Source organism: Sus scrofa, chromosome 5 (genome assembly GCF_000003025.6).
Source record: "Sus scrofa isolate TJ Tabasco breed Duroc chromosome 5, Sscrofa11.1, whole genome shotgun sequence".
Lineage (NCBI taxonomy): Eukaryota > Metazoa > Chordata > Mammalia > Artiodactyla > Suidae > Sus > Sus scrofa.
Window position 1 is genome coordinate 77112552 of NC_010447.5, and position 15610 is coordinate 77128161.

Consider the following 15610-nt stretch of genomic DNA (forward strand, 5'->3'; position numbering starts at 1 on the left):
ATTGGCTAGGCATTGTTGTTTTGGAGATAAATCAATGAAAAGTCAGATGTCTGTTTTTATGAAGCTTACACCTCTTGTGGGGGAAATCAGAAAACATGTGATTTGAGGAATTTTCATTGTGGCCCAGTGGGTGAAGAACCCGACCAGTATCCATGAGGATTCGGATTCCATCCCTGGCCTCCCTAGTGGGTTAAGGATCCGGAGTTGCTGTGAGCTATGATGTAGGTCAGACGTGGCTCCGACCTGGTATTGCTATGGCTGTGGCCTAGGCAGGCAGCTGCAGCTCCGATTCAACCCTTAGCCCCGGAACCTCCATATGCCTTGGGTGAGGCCCTAAAAGTAAATAAATAAAGGAAAATACTGAAAGGGACTAGGATGCCAATCTACATATCTGAGTTACCCTGTGTACCTTAGACACCTACTCATACCTAGAATCCATCCCTCAGGTATCAGAAATCAACTGCTGATTCCCCTCCAGCCAGAGTGCGTCCTCTCCTTTTCTGGCACTACTCCACCAAGGCTGAACCCTTCTGACTTCTTCCAAGGCCTATTTCAGTTTTTCTTCTTTAACCTGTGCATCAGAAATCACTTGGGCAGCTTCCTGGAAGGACCAGAAAAAAAAAAAATCAAGACTTAAGGAATCAGTCCTCAGGCAGAGTCTTCAGAAAGGGGCATTTTGCAAATGCTCCCCAGGTGATTCTGATGCACATCGGCCTACTTAGAGCAGAGCCACGCTCAGGTCCTCCAGATGCCTTGGAGCATTTTTCATCCCTCCTCATAATCGTCCTTAGGAATTTAAGAGCAAACTGAACCTTTTTCCCAACCACTTTTTCTTGCATCATTATTACATTATATGGCACCCTCTAAATGCTAGGTGGCCAGACTTACAAAATATACCAGCTGACATGTCTTATCATCACCTTAAATAAAACACTGCTATTCAGGATTAAGCATGTATTTATTTTAGTTCAGTTAAAACAAACATACAATGTTTCATTGAAACGGTGTAGCACTCTTTGCCAACAAGCCATACTGGAATTGTTGGTCTCTTAACAGTACAGTGGAGATATTTACACTATATACACCAAGCTTCACACACCCAGGTTCTCAAAGGTCTTTCATTACACTAGATCACATTTGATTCCATTACACTAGGTCACATTTTGAGAAGTACTGCATTTTGAAAATCTAGACCTTATTTAAAAATTTAAATACGAGATCTGAATTTGCACCAAGTTTTCATGAAAAAAAAAAGTGATGTTCAACCAGTTTGTTTATTGCAAATACAATTTGAACAGTATTTTAAATTTCTAGTGTTTACACAATTTCTCAATTTGCTTATTGAAATCTCTGTACAGGTACTTTGGGGACAATTGTTATAGATACATAATGTAAATTCATCAAAATGCAGTTAAGAAACTTATAGGAATATATACATTTGAACCCAGGACCCAAACATGACAGTATTTACAACCTATTTACAAATACATATGGACAGACAATGTATGTACATAAGATTATCATAAATATTGAAAAATAGGTTAGCTTTAATGGATTAATGCTGTTCTATAAATAACATTACAGTTATAACTGAAACATCCACGGAAGACAGTAATGCAAAATGAGGTGACCAGACAGTGGTTTTAATACTGAAGACTGCTCATTGCTGGGAATTCAGCTTAGGAACCTCCAGGTAGATACAATAGTTCCAAGAAAATCATGCAATGGAATTTACCCTTGGCAGTTGATTTTGAACCTTAAACAGTCAGGCGATGGGAGGAGCCTCACACTGATTGGCTGTAAGAGCTTTTTTTTTTTCCATTTCTTCGGGTTGCATGGTATTTGCTCCCATGTAAAAGGATGTAAACTGTAGAGAACAACTCTTTACTTGGTATTCCCTGGCAAGTCTTTAAGATACAAAACCAGCCATTTTTTTCCAGGAACTCTAGCTGAAGTGCCAATTCTTGGTCTGAACTAGAGGTGAGGTTCTGGATTCAAACGGAGTGCCAAGTGCCCGATTAAATGAAAGCAGTGCTGTAGAATCCGTCTTCTCACTGCCTTTCAAGATGGTCCCCACTTCCCTTTTCGTAGAAACAAACAAAAATGGACCATTGGTTTCACCCAATGTCGCACTACAAGATGTCTTCCAGTTCCACAAGGGTCTTTGATTACAGACGTCTCGTCTGTAATTTAGTCACATATGATACAAGAATGCATAACAAAAACCACGTCTGCCACATTTCTGGCCCTTGCCTAAAACTACAAATGTTTAGAGAACAACCTTAGAGCCAGACAACCAATTGATGATTCCATTATTTGCTTCCCTCAACCACTAATGGAATTATGTATATTAGAGTTTAGACATTATGTCTGATGAGCAAAGTACCACATTATTTAATAATATATTCACCATACACCGTGACGTACAATAAATGTGCTCTTAAAGCCGAGGAATTTTTTTCACTTCTAACTGGGATTGAAATGGAAGGGTGAACATGCAGTCGGACCGACTAGTTACACTCAGGTTTGCACTGTTTTCCCTAGCTAACTATCTGTGGGATGTAAACAAGTAATTCTATGTTGTACAAGAATGAGATGACAATCCAGTGCAAAGGAGTTTTAAAAAAGCTTACTGCATGAGAAACCCAGTGGCCTATATGAAGAGAGCTTCTATTATACCAAATATCGGTGTAACCTGTGGATAAGACCTCTACTGTAGACAAAACATGAACACAACTAAACCATACATTGTCAAGTAATTCACACTTCCAGTAGCACATGAGCATTTTGAAAAGTTGTACTCTCTGGATAGAAGTTTTGGCCTATAGCCATCAAATGCCCATTTTCCACTGCTGGAAGCAATGCCAAAAAAGGGCTGGCCCAAAAAAACCTGGAGCTGTCAACACAACTCTGGAGGCAGATGCAACTGAATAAACCCTGTTTTACCCAATTGCACTATTTGGTACCTCAAAATCAGTTACTTTATTTCCCACAGAAATAACTGCATTATTGATTCTAATAGATTGAAGCTAGATTGAAGCCATAAATATTTCAGTTAAATGAACCAAATTATTTGGGGACAGAGGAGAAAAGTGATGAACAGAGTTCATCTGATTTGGTATAGCCACAATCAAGCAAATAGCCTTTAACGGTGAAGTCTGAATGGAAAAAACTATGCTACTATTCATGGTACAATTTTTCATTACATCATTTTCTCTAAAAATTATTTTGGGTAAAAAAAGTATTTGGCTTATCATGCCTACAAAAAGGCAAATCATTTCATATTACGTTTTTAAATAACAATGAAATTTTTTTACGGAATTTATTGACAACTGCTTTTGGATAAAGTTCAAAAAAAGCGATTTTAAAAAGTAAAATAGTGCTTCTGAGGTCTTTAAATATTTTTGGTACAAAAAATAATAGTGTTTTTCTCAATGGTTATTTCAATACTTTGCTGTAAATTAAGAATTGTTTCTCACATCGAATGGTTCCATTAGGCACATTCAAGTAAAATCATAAAATATCCAAGTTAAACAATGACACAGCCAAACATGTGGCTTGATTAAAAGTTAAGAGTTCGTCCATTCTCTGGAATGGAATAAAATTGTCACTTCCGTTAACCCGAGACTCGTGGTTTTGTTGTTAACATCCATTTCTATCATACAGAATAGTTTCTTTTAAAAAAACAAAACAAAACAAAAACAAACAAAAAGAGTTCACTTATTCTGCACTCAGAAGAACCAGCGAGGAATCTGCACTTCAAAAGGAAGTGAAACTGAAAACATTAGGTGAAATTTCATAGTAGTTGAGAGCTGACTCAACACTGGCATCAAATGGACTATTGGAGTTTTAGTGGTGCCAGTTAATGGCCACCTCCTGGGGCATTGTGTACCCAATCCAACACAATCAGGGCCATGCTTCCGGTCATCACCCCTATGCCACTTAACAGGAAGAGCACAGCCTGCAAGGAGCACACAGAGAAAACTGATCAGCAAACAACAAAACATACGCTAAATCTTCTGCCTGCTTTTAAAAATGACTCAACATGTATCCATAATATTTCATAGTGCTAAGATATTTAAACTGTCTTGAATGATTGATCAAGGGGTTATCTATATAGCACTAAATATGTATTTTTTGATGTTTCAAAATATGTATCTTTGAAACCTTCCAACAACTTTCCCTTTCTACTCCTTTCTATCAAATGCAATGGTAAAAAATTTTCTTTGCTGAATAAACTATTTCTTATATAACACAACTGGACTGGGATTTCTGCATTTTTTTTTTAAAGGAAAAAATGTAACTTACAAAATCAAACCCAAGTCATCTTAAAAATGCAGCCTAAGTCCAAGCTGGAGGTTTTTCTAAGAAACATGAATAAGTCGTCCTCTGATCCTACCCTTCAATTACTGCCACCATATATTTTGAGTAAGACAAGATGGCTGTTGTTGGTTTCTAAACAATTCTAGTATTTTCATCACACTACAATGGTAGTGGAGAATAAGGACTGAAAAGCGGTCTTTTCCCTAAATATCCCCACCAGGATCATCCATAGCTAACACTTCATACTCTGTAAAATCACTTGTTATGCCACTTCAAAGTGTAGAAATAGCCTCCCAGAGCTTTGCTTCAAAGATGGTTAGTCTCACTCAACTAAAACCCATTTCTTCCTCTTTTACACACTCTAGGCCCATTTAAGCGCCTGTCACACAGTAGGTGGTCCACAAATACTGCTTAAACGTTGAAAGTTGAGTCAGTATCTGTATACTCTACACTCTGTTCTTCTCTCTAAAATATCTAAGAATTTTCTTACAGTTAACTTAAGGTTATGTATTAGATGGCAAACCATCTCTCACCCCCCCTGCACTCCTCTAATCTTCCACATGTGAAGCACAATTCTATTTACTAGAAACTTAAAATAAAACTAGAATAAATGACATTTAGGAGACTAAATTAAAATCAGTTGAGGAATTTATGGCATTCGATTTTATTCTTTCTCCAATCATAATCTCTCACTCACCCCAATCTTTTGTACAGATTTCATAGGTTCTTTCTTCACCAACTTGATATAGAAGGCAGATGGAAGAATGAAAATCAACATAGCAGCTGCAGATGCACCTGTAAAAGAACATTTACCATTCCTTAAGGATTTAATGAATCATTGTTAATTCATTTTTTAAACCTTAACATCCCTGCTATTTCAATCAACTCTGATACTTCCTAAGACTTACCAATAAAACCAAAGATATCCCTTATAGTTGGGACAAAGATGACAAGCAAATTGGTAAATGCCAAAATGGACACAGTAATGATACTGTGACGCCACCAGCTGAACTCTTTTGTTGCACACAACAAGTGAGTGATGGAACTCCGGATCTGCAAAAAGAAATGGATAAATAAATACTGCAACTTTAAATAGTGGAAAAGCCAAAACTCAAACAACAAGAAATAAATATATCTAGACAAACAGCTATTTAAATATTAAAACTGCACCCCCTCCTCTACTGCTGTTTTTGAAACGTATGAACACTGTAAAGATCATTCTGCACCTTAAAGTACAGAAAAAAAGCTCCAGGATGTTTTAAAAATGTACAAACATAAAACAAAAAACAAAAAAAACACCTTCAAAAACCACTATCAACTTGATATTGCAATAGTACTGTTTCCCTTCTCCCAGAAGATGAAAATCTCACAAATCTTCATGTTTAACAACTCATTCCTACTGAAAGGAGAGCAGGTGATTACTTACCGGGAAAATAACTACAGGCACTGTCAAGGTGACAGCAACTAACACAGCCAAACGGACAATGAGAAGGAGGATATCAGTTCCCATGATAGAAGAGTAGGTGTGAAGCAATTCCGTCTCAACGTGGTCTATAAGGAAAAACAAAACAAAACAAAACAAAAAAAGCTTCAAGTGTGCCATTCTCTCTAGAGATTAGTTAGAAAATCTGCACTGAAGTTATTAGCTACTCGCAAAATAACTATAAACTAAGAGGCTAATAAGATTAATTTGGAATTAGGGTTAATGCAATTAAAATAACATTGAAGGAAAATTTTTCTAAATACCAAGAAGAGATTTAGCCACATGACCCCCATTAAAAACAACAGGAGCTAAATAGCTAAATCCCATCCATGGTATGGGGGGATGTGTGTGTGAGTGTGTGTGTGCGCATAATCTGAAGGGGATGGGAGAGGAGACAGGATGAAGATACCACATAAAAATGTCATTAAACGGCTAATGGCATATTGAACCTGGATTCTAGAAATTACTGATTCAATATACTGTAGGAAATTCTAAGTTCAATTTCTCATCACAAATATGAAGTATACCAAAACAGACTTGAGTTTTTAAAGTTACAGAAGGACCAATTTCATTTCACTAAGTGTCCTTTTGGTAAACTAGACATTATTTACCGTAAAAAGTCAGGTATCCAAAGAGGGCAGCAAGCAGGTACATGAGAAACATAGCGAAAAAGGAAATCTTGGACACATTCATCATTCTTCTACGGCTGCGGCTACGCAAATTCAAAGGAAAATACAGACACATATTTTAGCAATAGTTATAGCAAGTCATCCAATATATTACCAGTTTTTCCAATAAGTTTACATGAAAGTAGGCAAAGTACTCACCCTTTAAGTTCTTCATAAATGGGAAGGATAGCAGGATGACAGACAAATGAAAAGGTCAGAATTGGCACAGCATAGACAGTCTGCAAAAGACGTAAAAACGTTCTTAATATCCTGATGTAACAAACTCATGTTATCAGTTTTGCAACTTATATTTTTTCATTAATTTAAAAATCAAAGCCTAAAATAATGTTTTCTTGCGTAATTAGCTCCCACTCTTTTAGTTTGTTCACTGTGTTCAATATCCTCACTTCCGGATGTGTCAATTTTAACAACAGGTGATTACTTTATTTCTCAACCTATTTTAAGATACAAACCAGTGCTTTCTCCTCATCCTCAATGAGCTAATCATGGTTCCTAAAAAGCAGCTCTTTACCTCATCTCCATTTACCTTGGGCATGTTTTTAAAAAACTTCCAGTGGGTATTTTCTGTTTCCTTCCCAAAAATCTTTCTTTGAGCAAAAGATTGTATTTAGTTACCTGTGAGTTTAAGATAAAATAACGTGGTCGGCAAGAATCATCTTCAGTCATATTAAAAGCCATATCAGGTACAAAAGTTGTGGGCTGTGTAAAGGTGCTGTTTATGGTTTCATTAATTATTATAGCAACTTCCACAGGACAAGGAATCTGAAATTTCTTGCAAATCACCTGAAAATATATTATTTTGCAATTGTTAGACTGAATAACGTGACAGGACTTGGAAAAAGAATCTCTAGCTTTAAATAAAAATTATACCTACCACAATTAGAAAGAACATCATACACAACAAGGAAAGGCCACTGGTGTATCCCAAATATCCTGTGTGAAGGGGAAAAAAAAAAAAAAAAAAAAAAAAGAGTATTAGGGCAAATATAACTCAATTCTGCTTGCAAGACTTCAGTGTGGACACAACGAAATTTCTAACTTCTGCAGTAAGATGCAGAATTACTTAAAAATACTTATTAACTAAAACAATTAACTATCCTTATGTATTTTTAGAAAGCAAGAGATGATATAAATGTCAACAAAATATATGGGTCCTTGGAATTCCTGCTGTGGCTCAGCAGGTGAAGAACCAGACGTGTCTGAGGATCCCAGTCTGATGCCTTGCCTCACTCAGTAGGTTAGGAGTCTGTCAATACTGCAATCTGTGGTGTAAGGTGCAGATGCAGCTCAGATCGGTGTTGCTGTGGTTGTGGTGTAGGCGGGCAAGTGCAGCTGCAATTTGACCCCTAGCCTGGGAACTTCCATATGTGGTGGGTATGACTATATAAAGAAAAAAGAAAAAAAAAAAAAAAAAAAAATCAGGGCCCATTGTAACTATCTTGCTAGGATTTTTTTAAGCCCTTTGAATGCTTTCGTCTCCTTTAGTTCTCGTTCATTTTGACTAAAAGGAAGCCAGCCAGCTGGGGCTCATTTCAGTCCTCTCTAGAGATGGGTTTGCTCACCTAAATTCCTCAGCAGTGACAAGGGAAGAATGAGCACCAAGGACACCAGCAGAACCAAGTAGTCACCATTCAGATACCACAATCTGAGTGAAAGAAAAGAAAAACAAGGTCACAACCAGCCACAAATATCCCCAGAATGACATACACATCTTCTCAAAGGACTCGTTTCATACTTTAAAAAAAAAAGACAGGTTTAGAGAGAGGACCGCTTTTTCAAAAAAGCCCACGTAGACAGGAATAGATTCCTAACTTAGCTGCTAGATGAACATTCACTCAAGTTAGAAATCGGGTACGAAACAGTCTAACTTTTGTCCCACTGTTTGCTCTGGGAAGGCTGCCAGCTGATTCATAACTTAAAATGCTTCTTAAAGGCTTGAAAGGCTAATGTAGGGAACAAAGGGACATTGTAAAGCCAATAATCTTATCTTTAAGCATTTTCAGAAGATTATCCATCAACTTTGTCATAGCTTAAGTTCCCATTTTTTTAAATGCTGGAAATAAGGGAGTTTTAAAACAAGTTTCTTTCAGACATCCATTAGCAAATGTACTTATTATAATGTTTCAACAAGGAAGTTTTTTCATACTTCGATAAATACATAGGCAAGAACACAACCACAAAACCTGACCTCCCAAAACAACGTATTCCAGGTTGTAGAGAGCACCACCGTGACTCCAAAAATAGTAAAAAGATCCCTTCTGAACTCAGAGAAAATGTTGTACATCTCTCCTAAGAGTTCTAGCAATGTTTTAAATTAACTATTTTCAAATTCTGATTGCCCTGTCAATTCTACTCGGTCTACTTCAGCAACAAAACCCCCCAAGGAAAGCTAATATTCAAAGATCAGCTTATTAAATTTCCAATGTCAAAGAGATAACCACACCTCTCTATTTTGAGATAACGAGCCACATGTAAGTTGGGAAGTAAATTATCCCTCCTCATGTTTACTTTAGATAAAAACCTTTTAGTCCACTGGGGTGAATGACTTTGCAATAGAAGGATAAGGTTTTTACAGCAGGGCCACACATTTTCTGCTCTTTCTGAATCTTAAATAGATGAGGCTTAAAATTTGCAAAAACCAGACAGGAACTAATGTAATTCAAAATGTTAGTCCTAATTTAGATTGGAGTATATGTTATTCAACTACAACTTCTTGGGATAGTAAACAGGGAAAAAAGGTAAGTAGTTCTAGAAAACCTGTTTTCACATCCAGGGTATAAATCTGGTATCCAGTGTTAAAGGACTAGCTACTATCTTTGACTTTTCATTCTCAAAAGATCAAATTAGTTTATGGGGGACTTCTTGGTCAGATTCAATAGGAACATTTATAAAAAAAAAAAAATTTACTGATCATCATTTTGTATCCAACTTTGATAAAATGTATCTAAATCATTTTAGACCATGACGGTTTTTTATGAGCAACCTTACTTAGCACCTACCCATCCGTAGCTTCAATGTTCATTAATGCCTGGATCACCAAAGGTAACTCATATTTCACTATGAAGAGGTAGCTTGACATAGCTGGAGGAAAACAAAATTATACCATTACAAGTGCAAAATGTGGCATGTGACACAAAATATAACGTGTCACCCCTCTCTGCTACACAAACAGCAAAAAGGATCTACCCAAGGCAGTCTTTTAAAAATTCTTACCTCCAATGTTCTGCATCGTAATGGATCCAGAGGCTGCAAATTTTCCAACCAATCCAAATGCCTTATGCCCCAGTTGTTCATATAATAAAGACCCTGTAATTTAAAGAACCCAGAAGCGTGAAAGAAAGTATTTTATAAGAGGAAGAAAATCACAATAGGCATAATTGTTTAGAAATATCAAGAATGCTACCATACCTCCTTCATTGGCAGTCTTCAAAAGGAGATGAACAGAATACAGGGAAAATATTGACACAACTGTCAAGAGAATTCTGATAAGAGAAGGAAAAGGCACAGGGTTATAAAAAAGCACATCTATATTTAAAGACAATTCTTTTTGGTTTTTATTTAAACATTAAATATGGAACTTGTCCTAGTATTTTCTGTGCTAGATCAAATGTCCCCAAGAATGGGTGGTCACTCTCCTGGCTGGTGTCAACAAGTCCTCTTACCTGGCACTAAACATGACTGTCTCAGGTCTCAGGTAATAGCTCTACTGTCACCCACTGAACAGAAGGTGCTGGAAGACACTGGACAGCCTAATTTCCCAGTGGTAGAGTTATAAGACTGATATTTTTATTCTGGCACCATAATATTTAGCTGTGTACTTGCCACTTCTCTGCGTGGTAACAGTTGCTTTTACCTGTAAAATGGTTTTAACACCTGCCAGTAAACCCAGCCTACAAGGTATATGTGAAATCCGACTGAGATAGGTTCAGGAAAGGTCTTGAGACCTTTTATATTGGACCATATTATATATAAGCAGAACAATGGGACTATAAAGGAACAGGGAAAGATACTGACATGTTAAGTGTCAAGGCACGGCTTAACAAACAACTGGACACAAATCAGAGAAATAACTACTATGACGATATACTATATTGCCCCCCATGGTATGGAAGACAGGCCCAGCTTTGTCACAAAGTTAAACAATGCCTGTGCTAGAACAAGGAGGCAAACTGTCCCACTGCCTGCGCTGTCTCCTCTCTAAGCCCTTTTACTTGGATGGAATGGGGAGGGGAAGGAATAGCGAGGGACCAAAGGTTCTCTACTAAGTCACTAAGTTTTCCTTTAGGATACATGCTCTCTCTCATTTCAGCTTTACTTTTTTCTCCACTAGGCAAGCCAAGAAAACCATCAATTTCTTCTTTATTATAAGGAATAACAACAACAAAAAATCAAAATCTGGAAACTCATGGAAAACTCTGCAAATAAGACAGTCACATTTTCAAAATTCTGTACCGGCACAGTGGATACAGTACAATGTACGCATGGCAAAGAAACTGATGCATGTTAGTTAAATATAGGTGGCAGCACTGAGCTGCCATTCTCATGCCAAAAGTTTTATGGGGTCTAGAATGCCGTGGAAATGACATCATCAGCCTTACCTCTAACTGGACCAAGCATAGCTTAAGCAAAATGTTCAAACTGTGCTGACAAATTTAGTCCTTTCTTTTACAAAGAAAGGACAATGAGGAATGAATAGATTTCACAATCCTTGAGGTCACTTTCAGCCTCAAGACTGATTCTACTTAACAGGGTTAGCTACAGTGTGGTTTAACCAGACCATGGCAGCCACATGGCTTTTGGACCATTTGCCTCCATACATCTAAATAAACTTTGTAAAATACTGATAGATTTTAAAAGCCACTTTAGCACTCTTGATATTATTTAACTCTTTATTAAAACAGCTAATCATCAAACACACAGACCCTATTAAGCATAAATAATTTCACAAGTACAAAGGTAAGATTAAAATGTTGCTTTCTCTTATGAAACAAAGGTGCCATTTTATCTCATGAAAATTCTGCACCATAATCACACTGGGAGCTTTTAAAAATTGCCTCCAATTTTCATACTAAGAGTTAGGAAGGGTTTCAAATACTTGACAATAATGCCATTCAAGCACCCCAAGGAAAAATTTGAAACTCCAGGGTCCTTTCTATGTAAATTCCTGGTGCTCATTCTTAGATTGCCAATAGCCTCACGCTAATGAAGTAATAAGCTGAGTGAATCCTAGCTTCCAGTGCTCAAAGCCATGCTTAACTTCAGTGTGGAATTTCATCACAAATTTCTTTTCTGCTGGGAAAAATAACTTGAGTAGAAGGCACCAGTTAGCTAACTAAAATACACCTGTAGCTAAAAGACAATGCCAGGCTACGTGTACGAGCAGTTTTTTTCATCCAGACAGTAAATCACACTATCTTCCACAGAAAGCACCTTAGCTAGGAGGCGGTACTAGTAGTCTTAGTAGTTAACGATACACACGTCACTGAAAATGTGTACGCAACTTTACACGCATTTTTCTTTTGTTTTCCTGGGAAAAGGTCCAAACTTTTCTACTATATTCTCTCCAAGGGTCAGTGACCCCCAAACAGTTAAAAACCACTGTTCTAAAGTACATAGTTCCAAAATTCTAAGTATTTATGCTGGAAAGTACAGGAATAACTAATTCTAACTGGGTAAGAAAAAAGAAAAAAAGCAATTCAAAGCGGATAGTTATTAAAATATTCCTCTTTTGCTGTGGCAATCACAAGGCCTGAAGAAATATGTATTAAAAAAAAAAAAATCACATATGGGTTGCTTTTCTGTGTCCAGAAGATTATGACTCACTTGTCTCAAAACAAACATGTTCCAGGTTAGGCAAATACCACCACACCCTATATATTTAAAAAAAAAAACTAGTTGTGTTCCTTATGTACATAAGGGGCCACAGGTCCTTGGGATGACTGTCAATTTACCAACTGACTTGGAGATACCATGTTTTTTAATACCTCTTGCTTCAGATTTTGCCAGAACAAAAATTCTAACTACCCAGGACTTATCAACAATTCTTTTTTAATAGCCAATCACTTTTCAATTTTAACTATTCCCACTGACTTAAACACTTTCAGTTTAATTATCAGTTTTGGATGTTGTCCTAATTTTTCCTCTCTAATTGGCTTTTTTAGTATCATGCAGCTAAATAGTAGAATAAAGAGATTTTTCTGAATTCTCATATTTTAAATTTCAAGCAAATGACTTTTAACTACTTCAACTGTAAATTCAGTCTCTGGAGCCAAAATATACGTTGTATCATATTAACTGCCCTGCATGGCAGACTCTCTACTTACACATACTTACATAAAAAGAGCAATTCCAGTATTAGCCATGGCATAAGAAAGCCCAAGGATTCCACTGCCCACAATCGCATTGCTCAGATTAAATACTGACATTCCAAAGGAAGTAGTACCTGGATGCTACATAGAGGGAAACGATAACCAAACATATAACAATAATTAAAAGGAGAAAAACCAGCTTTGGGCAAGTTAGATTTGAAATCTAAAAGTAAAACTATTCTTTTAGTCCATAAAGCCACAGAGATACAAAATATTGTTTTTAACTTACAAAGTCTGTTTCATACTTCTTCTTCCCCAAATTCGATTCAAGTAAAAAGTTCTGGTTTTCAGGATCTACATCTGCATAATGGCTGCAAAAAAAGAGAAAAAAATCCTAAATTGGGCTGAAAGATACAAAGGAATGCTTTAACACAAAAGCCCCCATCCCATTTAGCTGTCACACATCTTTATTTAAATGCACATTAACTAGGAGTCTTTTAACTGGAAGACTTTTACAGGATATCATGTCATTGCAATAAACCCCATCATCTCAAAAATTGCACAGTCTCTCCAAACGCTACAGTAAATTAAAGCAACAGAAGCAGAGTCCCAGGTAAAGAACCTTCAGTGTATATACAAGTCGTTTTTTAAAAAAGCACACAACTTCTCCCACCTTTTCAGAGCAGCTTGCTTGGTGGGGTAGGAGTAGTTGAAGTCGCTGTTGGAACTGTAGCTGCTGCTGTCCTCATCCGGAGAAATATTGAACCTTCCCATTTCGGTTTTCTTCATGCTGTGGAGCGACAGGAATCGGGAGCAGCAAGTAACGCCGGGTGCCTTTTGTCCTTGGCGATGCACGGGCCCGGGCGGCTGCCTGTGAAGGTAGAGGCGGCGCGTCAGGACTGCAGCGCCCGCCCGCCCTGGTCACGTGACGCCGCCGGGCGGCGCAGCGCGGCTGATTCATCCCTGGCCAGGCGAGTGGAAAAGTACCAGCCGAGCGCGAGGGGCGGGGGCGCGCGCGGAGGGGCGGAAAAGTACAGACCGCGGAGCCGCGGAGAACAAAGATGGTCCCACTGCAGCGCTGCGGCCTCGGAGGCCCGCGCCCTCTGAACCCCGCGGCCTCTCGCCACTGGAATTTAGAGTTTCGCCCTCTCCATTCTCTCCACTTTCACGGGAAGGAGTCTCTTGCTTTTCTCGAAGCCTCCTTGGTCATGCACATGCACGCAGGGCACACATCCCACCCAAACATTGGCTGGATGTGCAAGCAGCCCAGAGCCCAAGCGCAAAGCTCCCCGTGTCTGGCATTTGCAACAGCAATGCCGCGTCGTCCGTCCTTTCACTCCCGGAGCCCCCAGAAGGGGAAATGCCTCTGCGGCACACAGACTCAAAGCGGGCGAAAAGGGCTGACACGAGTGCTCCTCTCCCGAGAAGGGGAGGACGTCCGTTCGCGGGCTCGCAGAAGCGCCTAAGGTTTGTTTACACGCGCACGCCCGTGCCTTCGAGCACACCCGTCCACAGGCATTCGGCCCGCGAGCGCTTCGCCCGGTTGGCCCCTCCTATGCCCGGAAAGGAAACTGATGCAATATCGATCGCCGATTGTCAAACGTTCCCGGCTGCTCTTCCCCAGTCCTGGCCCCCAAGCTATACTAAAAACCCGAACCCTCCTCCGCCGCCCCCGAATTCCGGGACCCTTGGCTGTAATTGTTTTCATTAATTCAAATCAGTCAGAAGACTTGTCGCAGCGGAGCCGCGGGCCCAGCTGGCTCCCCTCCCCCTAACGGGAGGATGCGGTTCCGCTCCGGGCGGGCACGCGGCCCCTGCGTCGCGCCCCTCCCCCGCCCGGAGGAGGGCGGTGACCCTCGTGCGGGCCGGGGTCGAAGACTGGCCAGCAGACCGAAAACACCCTCCGCTGAAGCAAACCACCCGCAGCTGCTTTCCCGCCGCGGCCCCTCCCGGACGCCCCTCCCCCGCTCCGCCGGGGGCCCGCGCCCTTTGCACAGACGCCCCCGCGCGCTTTACCTCAGAGGTCTCGGCTCCTGTATCCCGGAAACAACACGCAAAGGCCTTCGGTGAGTTTTTCTCAGTCAAACAAAAATTGTAAAAAAACAAAAACAAAAACAAAACCCCAACAACAGACAGGAAAAGAATTTTAATTTAAAAAGGGAAATGGTACGTTGCCGCCCCAATCGTCCGGCGTCCGCCGTCTGAAAGGAAAGGCGCGAGTGTGTGGGAACGCGTGGTCGGGCTGCCGGCGGTGAGGCGAGGAAAGTGCTCCCGGACGGCGGCGTCGCGCGGCTCTGGAGCAGCCCGGCGAGCGGCGGGTTTTAGCGGCCGCCCGGGAGTACGCGTCAGTGGGCGGGGCCGCAGCCGCTGGGTGCCTGCTCTTTGTGTATCAACACCACCTGTGCTCCGCCCCCGGCCCGCCCGGGCCCTCGAAGCCCCGCCCCGCCGCAGCCGCGCCCCTCCCCCGCGGCAGAGGCGGGCGGTCCGGCCCACTGGCACCCCCCGCCACCGCCCCCGCACTGGCGAAGCCTACTGTGCAGGCTCCGGGGCAGTTTGGAGAGACCCCAGTGCTTCCCTCGCTCTGTTCCTTTCAGCCCCGATTGGTGCCCTAGACAAGGGGTTGTCTCTGAGAAAGGGTTCCCTTCACATTTCCTTCTGCCCGGGTTACCAGCAGCAGGCTCTGCTTTCTCCTCGAAGCTTTTTGGGGACACATCCCGCCCACCCAAACCTTTCCTGCCTGTTATTTTTGCGATTTACATGGGGGTTTTCTCTGGCAAAGTTGGGCCAAAGCAGCAATGTTGTCTCCA

At 40.4% G+C, this 15610-nt stretch overlaps 1 protein-coding gene across 3 annotated transcripts; it reads right to left on the reverse strand.

The window, feature by feature from the left end:
- On the reverse strand, positions 940 to 15164 carry SLC38A2 (solute carrier family 38 member 2). 3 transcript variants are annotated; one of them, XM_003126626.6, is made up of 16 exons: positions 14820 to 15164; positions 13477 to 13674; positions 13093 to 13174; positions 12829 to 12944; positions 9904 to 9977; positions 9709 to 9801; positions 9495 to 9576; positions 8058 to 8140; positions 7370 to 7428; positions 7111 to 7278; positions 6634 to 6713; positions 6418 to 6518; positions 5750 to 5874; positions 5232 to 5376; positions 5021 to 5118; positions 940 to 3961 (listed from the first exon to the last, which is right to left on the reverse strand). In XM_003126626.6, exons 2-16 carry the CDS (start codon positions 13590 to 13592, stop codon positions 3863 to 3865), a joined length of 1521 nt encoding a protein of 506 aa, XP_003126674.1. In that variant the 5' UTR covers positions 13593 to 13674; positions 14820 to 15164; the 3' UTR covers positions 940 to 3862. The 3 variants fall into 3 exon arrangements, with proteins under 3 accessions (XP_003126674.1, XP_013853418.1, NP_001304010.1); XM_013997964.2 differs by lacking the exon at positions 12829 to 12944 and having other exon boundaries at positions 1256 to 3961; positions 14820 to 15099; NM_001317081.1 differs by lacking the exon at positions 14820 to 15164 and having other exon boundaries at positions 3863 to 3961; positions 13477 to 13592.

What these genes read in the sequence shown, in the direction of transcription:
- SLC38A2 (XM_003126626.6), bottom strand. Translation starts at nt 13,592, where the DNA reads ATGAAGAAAACCGAAATGGGAAGGTTCAATATTTCTCCGGATGAGGAC. An exon ending in GAAGACTGCCAATGAAGGAG is followed by an intron (nt 9,802 to 9,903) that starts GTATGGTAGCAT and finishes TTTAAATTACAG; the next exon opens with GGTCTTTATTATATGAACAA. An exon ending in TGGATACCTGACTTTTTACG is followed by an intron (nt 5,875 to 6,417) that starts GTAAATAATGTC and finishes TTTTCCTTATAG; the next exon opens with ACCACGTTGAGACGGAATTG.